General features: G+C 42.4%; 1 protein-coding gene across 1 annotated transcript in view; it reads right to left on the bottom strand.

The window, feature by feature from the left end:
• Window positions 1-12,538, bottom strand: part of EPB41L3 (erythrocyte membrane protein band 4.1 like 3) — a 62,441-nt gene that overhangs the window by 14,675 nt on the left and 35,228 nt on the right. Inside the window, exons 10-12 of the mRNA XM_082479073.1 lie at window positions 10,487-10,707; window positions 6,271-6,837; window positions 2,001-2,054 (exon numbers count right to left, since the gene is read on the bottom strand). Of these exons, the coding sequence (XP_082335199.1) occupies window positions 2,001-2,054; window positions 6,271-6,837; window positions 10,487-10,707 (842 nt within the window). The remainder of the gene's footprint in view (window positions 1-2,000; window positions 2,055-6,270; window positions 6,838-10,486; window positions 10,708-12,538) is intronic.

Genomic DNA, 12,538 nt, shown 5'->3' with positions numbered 1-12,538 from the left:
TATTTCGTCTATATATATTCTTCCAGGATCTATCTGCAGTGGTGTTCTTCCAGAGCTGCACAGGTTTCAGCCCAAATTCAGTTCAGCTCACATTTTCAAAAGCAGCCCCGCTGCTGAGGGCTGAATTTTCAGATGGCAAGTATACCACTCGTTTTGAAAATCAGGTATCCAGAAGGAAAACTGAGGTTCACAAAATCTTCTCCCCTAAAATAAAGCTGGAGGGTCGGGAGGTTACCGTGCCTTTTAAATGCCATGGGGTTTGGATTATATTTTACTTTCTGTATGGCTCAAGACCTGAAGCCATAGAGCGCAAGAGGCACTTCAAAGCATTTTGTAGTCCAGACTCATCTCGACAGACTTTACGCTGTTGCTCCATTTGGATTCTTTTCATGCTCATGCCACTGTTTTATTGTTAATTTTTCATATAGTCCTAATTACTTGAATGACCCACCCATGGGAAAATCTTTATCTGTTGACTACTTCATAACTCAGCTCAAATCTATTCTATTTGCAGTCGAGGCCGAATTGCCCTGACACGTCATACAGAGAGTTTTTCCTTGACGATAATTTTAACAGTCTGAAATATTAATGAGACCCGGCTGAAAACCTCGAGTAGCGGTTGTGCTAAGACTCTGTCTTCTACCAGATGTCAGACCAAATCCAGCTCATGTTTGCAGCTGCAACCATATTAATTATGAAAGCATTATATGCACTTCACCGGAGTCACATAGGGTCGAATTTGCCTGCACAGTCCATATACCATGTTGTGGATATGAGGCTTCTCAGTGCAGGGAAAATATAACAGTGTCTCTTCTGAAGACACCTGGACTACTGGTGGCCATACACGAAGATGACACGTGAAATTACATTCATGGAAAACCTTAGGTATTTATGATCTGGAAATACATTTATTCAGAAAATTTGAAAACTGCTTTTCACTGTTTTTTGCCCCCTCTGTCTCTCACGCACACACAGGCCGCAGATTATAAGAGCAAACAAGCAATCTGAATAACCCGGGGCACAACCTGGCCTGACGGCTGTCCCAGGTGGGGCGGCGTTGGCGTGGGTGACGCTGCCACCACCCCGCCTTCTGCACAGCACAGAGGCCTTGCGGTTTCCAAACCGAATGCAGAAATAGAGGAAGCCGGAGGGAGTTCTGAAAAACTCTGAAAAACCACTGAAAACTCAACTCCCCGAGCAAAGCTCTCACACGTGCTGTCTTGGCTTGAGTGACACAGGGCCAATTTCTCTTCTAATGCTTGGGAAAACTGCACTTTTAGAAGACTCTAGTGTCTGAATTTGTGAAAATATTTGCTCTATAGCCAGCTGTGGTGTGTGGGTTTCAAGGTCTCAGTGTTTTTTGAGCTCACCAGGTACAGGGAGATGAGGAGGAGCGAGACCCAGGCGCTTGACCCAAGCTGGCCAACAGGATTATTTCATACCATGAATGTCACATGCAATATCCATTAGAAAGTTTGCTACGAAGTGCTCTCTCTCTCCCTTGAAGGCAGCGATCTAGAGAACTTCTTGCCCCGGTGCCAGACCCCTGCGCCCTTTCCTTCCTCCCGAAGCCATAGCGCTGGCAGTGTTCCACATTTACTGTCCATTGCTGGGAGTGCACAGCTTCCCACTGACAGAATTGGCCGAGTATAATCCTTGTATATTCTGTATTGGTATTGGGGTCAATACTGGTTCTTTAGTATTACTAATGTTAATTATTTAGTCTTATCCTATTAAATCTATTTATATTTCAGCCCTTGTGTTTCCTTGTTTTTCCCCGATTCCCCTTCCCGGGTGGGAGGGGTCATCGGGTGATAGAACAATTGTCTATAAACAACAATAAATTGTTGTGGGTTTCTCAAACCATAACACATGCACGCGCGCGCAGAGAGGGATCCTGAACTGCCGTAGGAGACATGCGGTTCGGCACTCAGGGTGGGGAAGAGATGAGGCAAAATGCTCTCCCCCTGCCATAACTGGGCGCCGGCGACTGTACAAACCTCGGTGGCAGTGGTCTCACCATCGGCTGCAGTATCCGTCTGCTCACTGTCAGTCTATTTGGTTAGACAAGTAACCGGGTCCCAAGAGGAAGGCAGGAATAAAGAATAAACCCAGCTCATCAGTACACGCGGCTCACACCGGGAACTGTTAAATTCAACATCCCTGCGAACTGCATTAGCATTGCTTTTCAAACCACGCACAAGTCAAAGAAGCAAAATAAAAATGCTATATTAGTAAACAGAACAGACTCAGAGGAAGACTCCAGGCGTACTGTACACAGTATATGGCTTTACTGGAACAAATTTATAAGCCAAACAAAACATTACTGGAAAAGTGTTATTTGAATAGCAGATTTTTTTCTTAAGAAAGCCAGGTGGCTTTAAAAAAAAAAAGGAAAAAAAAGGCTAATTTTTTTTGAACAAACTTTTCCTCCCATAATATTTTTTTAAAAGAAAATTATTCATTCTTTTTTTTTTTTTTTTTTTTTTTTTTCCTAGCCAATATAGATTAATGTGGTATTTGACTTTTTATCTGGAGGGGGAAAAGAGAATTAAAAAAAAAAAGGCTACTTTAACAGTCACCTGACTTTCAGCCCCTCATTTGTACAGAAGTTGTTCTTGTCTCCACATTTATATACCGTGAGGCTGTCTGCATTACCAAGGAGTTCAAATAACCACACCCCCAGCCCATCTACTGCCTGTCTGTGGAGTAACGGTAAGGCTCAGGTCCCACTCGGTTCCAATAAAGAGCAGCTGATATTGTTAACGACAGTAAAAAGAAAGAAAACTGCCATTAAAAGAATCAAAAATACTTCTCATTCCACTGAAGAATACGGATGAAAGGAGGAGAAAAAAAAAAAAGTACCCCCCCCCCCAAAAAAAAAAAAGCCCCAAACACTTACTAGGTACAAGTGATAAAAATGAAACAAAGCACAGCATTGCACAGAGTGATCTATCCCTGCTTTGCTTGGCGTAGTGAAGAACATTTTAGTGGAGAATGCAAGTGTTGAGATTTAATAGAGAGTTGACTGTAGCTTACTACAGGCTGAGCAGAGAGTTCAAATGACTATTTGTGATGTTATGCAAGCTTATGGAAAACTGGTAAGTAAAGAAAGCGCTCCCTACTGCCCCACACTGACACATCCAAGTTGTTTTAACATCAGTGAAAGCTCTGGTTTTGGTTAGAGACTTTCTGTGGTCCTTGGACAACCCAGGCAGGTAACTGAAAGGTAGGACGGTACATCTCATCCTCAAATCACATCAGTATGAAACAAGAGAAAAAAAGCAACCTCCTGGTGGATGGAGTTATCAGTCTTAACTTTGAATATCCGATCTTCTGTCATTTTCTGACAACTGCCATGTTTCAGAAAACTGCTTTTTTGGATATTTTTCCATTGCTTTTCTCTCTATCGTGCCTTTCTTTGAATAATTTGTATGGCTTGTATGACAGGCAAAAGAATAAGCAGGTATTTTGGATTATTCAGTAAGTGCATGAATGCAAGTTATATGCAATTTTTCAAGCAATAACCACTCTCACTAGATAGAACGCTTTAGTTTTTAAAATGAAAATGTAATGCCAAAATAGTCTACCTCGCTGGTCAAATTGCTTTCTCTAAAGTGTTAGAAAATTCTTTCTTTATTAAGGAAGAATCTCACATAACATCACAGGCAGTTGTAAAGGTGTGGCAATATAAAAAAAAACCAACCACCTATGCATTGTCACTCCTATTAAAAAAAAAAAGGAGGAATTAATGAATCTAGGCATTTAAAAGGAATTAAAAGATTTGTAGATTTGCATCAAGGCACCGTAACACGTGAGTCTGGCACAGAGGGTTCACTTAAGAACTTGAAATTTGGAACATCAGAGTAAAAAAAGAAATCAATAGAAATACTGGCTGCTAAGGTACGAATGCAGAAGCTAATGAAATCTAAAGGGAGAAATTCTGCCTCTGACTGCACAGACTGCCTCCAGATGCACTGCTCAAGGGAGAACGGAGCTCAGCAAGGTATGAGATTGGTTCGGGATACTGGCTGCAGCCTCGGCATCACTGTATGCAATCTTTTGTGACTGGGGGAAAAATAAGGTTTCTACTTCTTTCACCATAACAGCAATGCAATCCTAAATAAGGCATAAAATTCGCTTTATCGCAACATACATGTCCGCTACTAAGCCAATCAACAGCCATGGAGTCAAAGTCAGGGCTACTGAGTTATTTGAAATAAAGATCTGGGGTTAGTTATTGCAGAGCAGGGAATGGCGAATTAAGGCTCAACAGGGCAGGTCTCCTGCTGAGCGGAGGGTCAGAAAGGTTGGGCTCAACTCTGGGATGGGCGGTAGTGCGCCGAACGATGGGCAGCTGCCGGTGGGGCTCGTGGGCGGGCGAGGGACCGAGCAGGATGGGAAGGCAGCTACCTCCTGAGATGCTGCCGCTGCACCTCCTCTAACGTGCGATTGTAATTGCTGTGATTTGTTTTGCCAATGTAATGCAGACATGCCCGAGTTTAAAACATACTCACTTTCATGCAATATTTTGAACAAGAAATACCCCCCGGATTAGGCACAAGTCTGTGTTGTCTGCCAGGAAGCACTGCCAGAGTAATCACCCTCATAAAAGAGCGACACTAAAAAAGCCTATTTTATATGTTTTTATGCTCAATACTTCCTAACTTTACTAACAGAAAGAAGCGCTCATTTCTGAAAGAGGCACAGACCAATGTATTGCATAAACACAGCCTCGTTACTGCCTCTGGAGCTGGCGCTGTATTAATGCTGTTATTGCTATTAGATTAATCCAAGTGCAGAGCTAATGCAAATTGAGACCTAAATGCTATCTCAAAATGAGGACACGAAATGAGACAGCAACATTTTGGATGCCTTTTATCAGAAATTGCACATTATTATTTCGTTGTTAGGCATCACAGAGCCAAAAGCATCTAAAGACAATGTTTTTACAAGATAAATTGATGCAACTTTTGGCTTTATGTAAAAAGGAAATGAAATCCTGCACCAACACCCTTACAAAACCAACAGCAACAGATTACACAAATGTTTAGATGTGCAAGCTGGTTTATTGAAGACAACTACTGCAACGGCATGGACACGTGGCCAACATGGCTTTTTACAAATGGCCAACTGGTCTGCGATTACCTGATCTGGGTTTTTTTTTTTACATACAAAGCAAAACCGTATTTTTGCATTTGAAGATGAAGGGAAAAAGGAAAAACGAGGAAAGAACGAACTCATTATTTTATTCTGTCAACAAAGAATAACTAGGCACCAGTAGAAACTGAGATGCCAGTTACTCTGTTACTTAAATAAGCAGATTCCTTTCCTTCTTCTGGATATATTACCAACTCCACAGTTCCCAGAACCAACTGCGGACTCCTCTTCTCCTGCAGTTGGTTTATCTGCCTGCGATAACCCTGGTGGCTTGAGGCATCGGTTTTGGCAGTGCTAATATAACACTGCAAATAGCAAGGCTGCCCACGTGGCATGTTCCCCCAACAGCTGCAGAACAGCTGTCCCAATCTGACCTCTCACTGATACACTGGATTTAATCATGGGAAAACAATTTAATCTGCATCAGAGATGGGATTAAGGCTGAAAATCCAGATCCAGGTTTCGCTGGACCAGAAAGCCTCTCCTAAGCTCGGGCCACAGCTCACAGCCTCTCGCAAAAAGCTGAGTTCACCTGTATTTCGGATGTCCTGAAGCCTGTGAGGATGCCCATTATTATTGGCTAGCTATTTATATAAATGGAATGTCCATACATGCACATATATATGCATGCATATATAATTATGCAGGAGATTGTACTTAATTCCCACTATTTAGGGTAACTATTCTAACCCTCGTATAAACTGATAGGGGGAAGAAAAAGGTCTCGGTGGGTTCAGATACAATACTTGCGAGCCGATCAGCGGCAATTTGTTCAGTGCAAGTCACTTTGCATCAGCCGACACAGTCCAAACCAAGCCACTTCCACACAGTGTTGTGCCTAACCCTGGGCCCCACGCTGCGCTCCCAACACGAGAAAAAAAAGAAAAGAAAAGAAAACAAAGAAGAAGAAAAAAACCCCACACCCCAAACCAAAAAAAAAAACCAAACCCAACCAACCAAAACCCCAAACAACAAACCCACCCCTTCTAACATATCAGCACAGACAGAAATGAGGCTCTGAAAGTAGGACCACTATTGCAGCAATCTAACACTGGTTAGGACTGAAGCACTGAACACGAAAAAGAGTGTGTTCGATGCCGAGGTACACACCTCTTCCTCTGAACTGTCACTCAGGTCATTGGCAAGTGAGGCACTCAAGGAGGCCGCCTTGGGCTCCAGGTAGCAGAGGCACATAGCCAGAGGAAAGGAGAGAGTGAGGGCGTATGGCACTGAGAAAGAGGCAGAGAGCAGAAAGAAAAAAATGAAGAGGAAGCAAGGCACCAGGGAGGGGGAGCGGATGGGGAGGTAGTGCTGCACGCTGGCAGGCAGGAGGTTGGTTTCGGAGAGGTTAGGGAGCGACAGGTAGCCGTCGTCATCCAGGAGGGAAGGAAATGACTCTGGAAGTTGCAAGGAGAAGGAAAACAGCGTTCCGCCTTTGCCGGCTTTTTGCTTATAGCCGAAAGCCACGTCTTGCTCGGCGGAGCAAACTCGCCCCTTTCTGTCAGGGTCCGGCTCCGGCTCGCCGTGCTTTGGAGCGCTCTCTTTGGGCGCCTCGCAACCTACGGACTTTGTTCGAGCGCTCTCCTTGCATCTCCTGCGAAGCTTTGCTGAAGATGCATGGGGGCCAGGCTGCGAGGATGGCGAGGGGTGGCGGGAGTCAGTGCCAAGCAAAGATGGCTGGTGACAGAGAAAGAGCAGCAAACGAGGCGCAAAAGCAAAAGGACAAAAAGAAAACTGTAATTAGTTAATTTTCTTCCGTGATGATAAATTATATATATTATATATATTAAAAAAATTATAAACAGTATTTTAACACCACAGCTTTCCACTGAGTTAAATGGTGCACGTTGCCATGCCGCACACCACAGGTATTAGTGAATCAGGGTTACAGCTTAACAAAAGGCAATTTCTTGAGTCAGCATTTGTCTATCCATCTGCAGCACAGGATTGACATAAAAACCTTCACGGCCGTCTGTGGAGTTTCAGGTGCTGCCAGTTTCCACTTACTGTAAGACTGGCTTCAGATCATAAGGAGCTTTCAAACATTAAGTACATGGAGAGCAACAAAGAAACGAGGGAATGTATTTCTAATACCAACACTGCTTCTGACAGCACTCCTGCAATCAGGAGGAGACCCAGTGGGGGCCAGATGCTTCCCATCTATGCCTTGGACCACCTCAGTAGTAAACATTAAAACCCCAAGGATTTTAAAACTCTATGTGCCCAAATTCTTCCATCACAACATTAAAAAAAAAATAATCTAGGCCCTAAACCTTAATAAAACACATTCTGGTTTGGGGGGGGGGGGGGGGGGGCGCATAGATCTATATGCCAACCGTTACCGATGGAAAAACCTGTACTAGCTCAATACCTATGCCAGCAGCCAGCTCCTCAGCGCGGCTCCCACTGCCGCCCGGGCTGGTCTCCACACAGCCCTGCCCTCACCTCTGCCGGCCACCAGCCAGACCAGGCTCCTGGCCACCCGCCCTGCTGGCCCCCTCCGCTTTGGCAGCACCTTGAGGGTTTTGGTTAGGCAGACCCCCCCACTCTGTCACTGGGGATCTGAAGGGGGGCTGAGCAGAGAGAGGTCCGTGCCACGCACAGCCACTTCTCCCCAGTCAAAAAGTGGCTCTTTACCCGTAGCGAAGAGGCAAAAATGTACCCAACACTTTTCCTACAAATTTTACCACAACGCAAAGAATATTGGCTACCAACAGGCAGGATTTGCTTTGATACACCATTTGTAGGGCACTCGACGGGTCTTTAAGGTCATTCAAGGACCCAAAACTGGTAGGAGCAGGGAGGCGATTCGGCAGGAGGGGTGCTCACGACTAGCTGACCGTCGCCTACCATGCTCCCTGCAGGCAGCCACGACTGCTCTTTGGAAGGACAACAACAGCCACCGCCACCAAAATACCCCAGTACAACCGACCTGCCACGATCCTGACGGATCCGAGATGTTTTGGCCAAAGCCAACTAGCTGCACTTAGCTAAAGCGGCACGCTGGCTCTGTGACCAAACTCTAAGTCCTCCGTCCACCACGCATCTCCCCGAGGAGCTATAAAAGGCATTTCACTCCCACTGCTGCTCCCAGCTCCCCACAGCAGAATGGCTTCGAAGCCAAAACAGCATTTGTCTGTACAAGCTGCTGCCAAATCTGAGCCAACAAGCAGAATTTAGACACAGGTTGCAGCAATGCTAGCTACTAAGCCTAATCTTTACCAGATATATTAACAGTAGGAATAGGATTTAAGCCAAATATTTACATGGAAGAGCTCCTTCCCTTCCCCTTAACGTTTTGCTTCTCCCTCTGCTCTAACCAGAACAGTTAAAAACCCAATTTCTCAGTTCAGGCAACCTGTATTCTCGAATTAAGCAACCAAAACCAAGCCTAACTTCAAACCGCTTACAAATGTCTTCTTTATGGGCTTAATGTAGTAAGCTCAAGTCAAAATTTAATGCTGATGGACTTACAGGACTTTATGTGAGCTGAACACACAGAACTTCTCTTTACATTGCAAAGGCAAAAAAGCCAAAGTAAATTTATTCTTTGCTAATATAGACTATTCGCTTATTGACATCTTTGCAGTGTTAATATTTAGAATAACTTCTGGTACTTAAATACATACGGATAAAACAAAGGAAAATGTCATAGTGGAAAAGTTGATAACCTACCTATAAAATTTAAGTGCCCTTAAAAAGGAATTTGATTTCAAATTTGTCCTGTGCTTCTGGAGACCCTACTCTCTTTATAATGAATGATGGGAAGTGTTAGCAGGTCCAGTGGAGGCAGGACCGAGATCTCTATAGGCTTACAGAACTGAAGCTCCATTAGCAGGTCCTTTAAACAGAACCCACCTTCTGCGGGGAGGGGGGGCAAAAATTGTTCATTTGTGCATGTTTAAGTACCATCAAAATATTCTCCTAAAAATATCTTTGACTATTTCTAGCCATGTATAAGGAACAGATGATCTTCGAAATGCAGCTGATCTCTCCATTGACCTAAATTAACAAACACTTGCAACAGAATTAGTTTCTATTGGGTATTTACCGCATATTTGATTTTCATCAATGTTTCTCCATGCAGAAACCAATGGAGTTTCAAGAAGACCCCAGTTAAATTTTACAAAGATTATTTTTTTAATGCTATAGTTACAGCGCACAGTTTCAAAAGAAAATATTTTCTCATCTGATATTTTCAGTAATTCAATTTGTTTCTGATTTCTAGTACCTTAATTGCAACTCTTTTTGAGGACTTAATCCCTTAGCTATGTAGCTCATTGTGGCCTTATATAATAAGGCTAGAAGTTCAGGTTCTAACATTTGCATGCACGACAGTTTTGTGGATGTAAAGGTATACATTAAGGTCTTTCCTCACAAATGAAGAGGGTAATTCTTACTTGTTTAGCAAGTGCATTCCATAGTACACTTTTTGAATGATAGCCTAGATTTAATATTTCATATTCTGTTTTCTTCTCCTCAGTGTAAAAGAAACAGAGGACATGTTACATCCAATCTTTTCTGATTCTACCTTATTTATTTTCACTGGTAGTCTCTGAAATTCAGTATCTTCTCTGTCTCTCTCTGTTTGATTTACCCCTTCTTAGTAACTCAGTAGATATAATGCACAGCCATGTGTGCACGTGTGTGCGGTGGTGGTGGGATTGGAGATGGTGACAGATGAATCAGATTTAACACCTGAGCAGAGAATCTTCAACAAAAACAGTTTTCTTCAATGCAAAACTTCAAATGAGGGAAGCAAATGCTTTTGTAAGCCAGAAAAAAAAAGCTTATAAAGTATATTAATACCCAAAAGTTAATAGAGAAAAAACGCTCATTGAAATACGTGCAAGGAACCAGAGCATTATGAGAACTAAATGAGAAAAATACGATTGTTTAAAGTACAGAGCTACATAGAAGAACACAGAACTATTTTGTTGCCTTGTCAAAAAATAGAAAACATGATGCCCATACTAAAGTCAAAATACAACTGAAGACCACAGGAGCAAAACATGCACTGCTAGGCTCCTTTGGGGTATTTCCTAAAGAGCTCTCGAATGCTACATAAAAAACACTGTGCTGGCTGTTAAATGGATTTACCTTTCAAAAAACAGTCTGAGGCAGGAATTGACTTTTACAGCATTGTATGAAATGCGAAAGGACCATAAAAATATTGATTCAAGACACATATATACACGTACATACGACCATGTATATTCCAGTTTCCTCTCACTGAATTAGCCATCTTCTCCCTCCCTAACACTTCTGTGTTTCTCCGAGCGCTCTCCGAGCAGGTCAGTTTAATACAAAACCCTCCAAACTCTACCTTGGTATCATGGCGTACTGCCGAGACCGGGGTGACTTCCTCTGCTCTTTTCTTTTTGCCCTCTTCATCATCTTTCTCTTCTTCTGCCTTTTTCTCCGGAGTCACAGTGGTTATCAAGTTGGTCTGAGAGATGCCCTTTGTTGTGGCGTACTGGCCAGTACCAACCTCTGCAGCAGACACAGAATCCTTCATGTACATTTCATGGTTTTCATTCACTGATGCTAAAAGCAAATATTTAAAGAGGGAAAGTCTGAAATAGCTTTTGCGGAGAAGCTGCGTAAAATTAAAAAGCTGGGTTAGTAAAACATTTGAGATACTGCTGAAAACACAACTATGTCATGTTTCAGGAAACCAGAAGCATGTGCATACATTTAAATAAACTGTTTACTTGAAATGAAGCTTGTAGCTTTTATATGCATAAACATATATTATGGATGTGTATACACACATTAGCGTAGCTAATGCGCGCATTACACAGTTGTTAAAGGTTAGCAAGCCATTAAAAGTGCTACCGTAGTAAAACATCCGGGGGGAAAAAAAATCAACGCGTTGCCACAGTTATCAGGCAGGAAACATAAGGAAAACCAGCGATGACATCAGCCATGGGGGTGGAAGAGATTTTTTTTTTTTTTGAAATCTGCCAGAATATAACAATGCGGATCAAATGCACAGTAAGTAGTGCGCTACATTGCAGGAGATGACAATATTGATCTAACACAGGCATAACATCTGAGAATCGAGAAACGGGATCTTTGTATTACCGAGTATTAAAGTCTGCCAGTTAAGGGAGCTCGTTATGCTAAAAATTTCTGGGAAGCGATGGCATTCAATTCAGCGGGCTAAACCAGAATATTTTAGGATGTAAATGTTTGGTAATTCAGCAAACTTAAATATATAAAAATGATTTTGAAATAAATAGTAAATTTCCAGATAGAATGTAATCAAAACATTAATATATACCCAGACCCTGTTCTTGACAATTGCGTAACTAATTTTTAAGTCAATAGGACTATTCAAATTTATAAAGTTACTTGCATCTGTAAGAAATGACAGGGCCGGGACCACAGCGTAATCGCGATGCAGAATGTTACAGCCACATTTCCGTTATAGTAACAACATTAGTGAAGAAATCATAAGCGTTGATTAAAAAAACCTCTTTCCCCCATTTGCACTTATGCAAATTAGCATCATAAAAACCTTGCGGAGTCTAACAAATGCTGGGGAAAAGCGTTTCGGACATCTCATCTCTTGGGAACGAGCTTAGGAGACGGGAGAAAGCAAAGGGAGTAGAGGGAGACATCTTGTTTAGATGCTACAAACAAAATAATGCAGAAGGATAATTTCTGCTTTGAGATACATGCACAGCAATCAGGTCACCAGTTGCTTGGTAACGAGCAAGAAGCACATCGGAATTAGAAGATTCCAAAATAATTAATGACAAGCAGCACCTTTAGAGGGAGAAAAGAAGGCTTGTCTAGTACTTTTAAATCAAAGCTTCTGCCCCTCCCCACCATCAGCTGTACTCATTGCAATTTGTTTGTGACATTCTGCAGGAGAATTCACCTTTTTTTTTTTGAAAAAAAACCCTGTAGCAATTCTGAACTTAGTCACAGAGTCATAGAATAGTCTCAGTCTTTTTTTCTGCAAAAATAAACTACAACCTCTTTTTACTCAATAGCTGACAACAGAAACAGCTGATGAAGTAGCTGAGACTGCATCACACGCTGGTTTAACCTAAGGGAGCAGCAGAACCTCCCTGAACCATGGAGAAAGAGAGAAGGAGGAAGGACATACTATATAAACCTGCATATGTTACTCTCCATCTCACACCTTCAAAAGTAAAGTATGGAAAAAGCCTGTTAGCAACTCATCCCACCAGGACACGAGGTAATCGGAAACACGTGTTATTACTCAATCAAGGGAAGCAATTAATTTATGAATTATAACATATACTTAAATGAAAAAGCTATACAGGAAAAAAAACACAAGTTAAGCAGAACCCAGACACTTACTCATGCAAACCCTGAAAAAGCAACGAAGCCTGACTTGCTT

Source organism: Vanellus vanellus, assembly GCF_965231255.1.
Source record: "Vanellus vanellus genome assembly, chromosome: 2".
Lineage (NCBI taxonomy): Eukaryota > Metazoa > Chordata > Aves > Charadriiformes > Charadriidae > Vanellus > Vanellus vanellus.
Note: the sequence above shows the minus strand (reverse complement) of the source record. Positions and strands in the feature narration are given on the sequence as shown.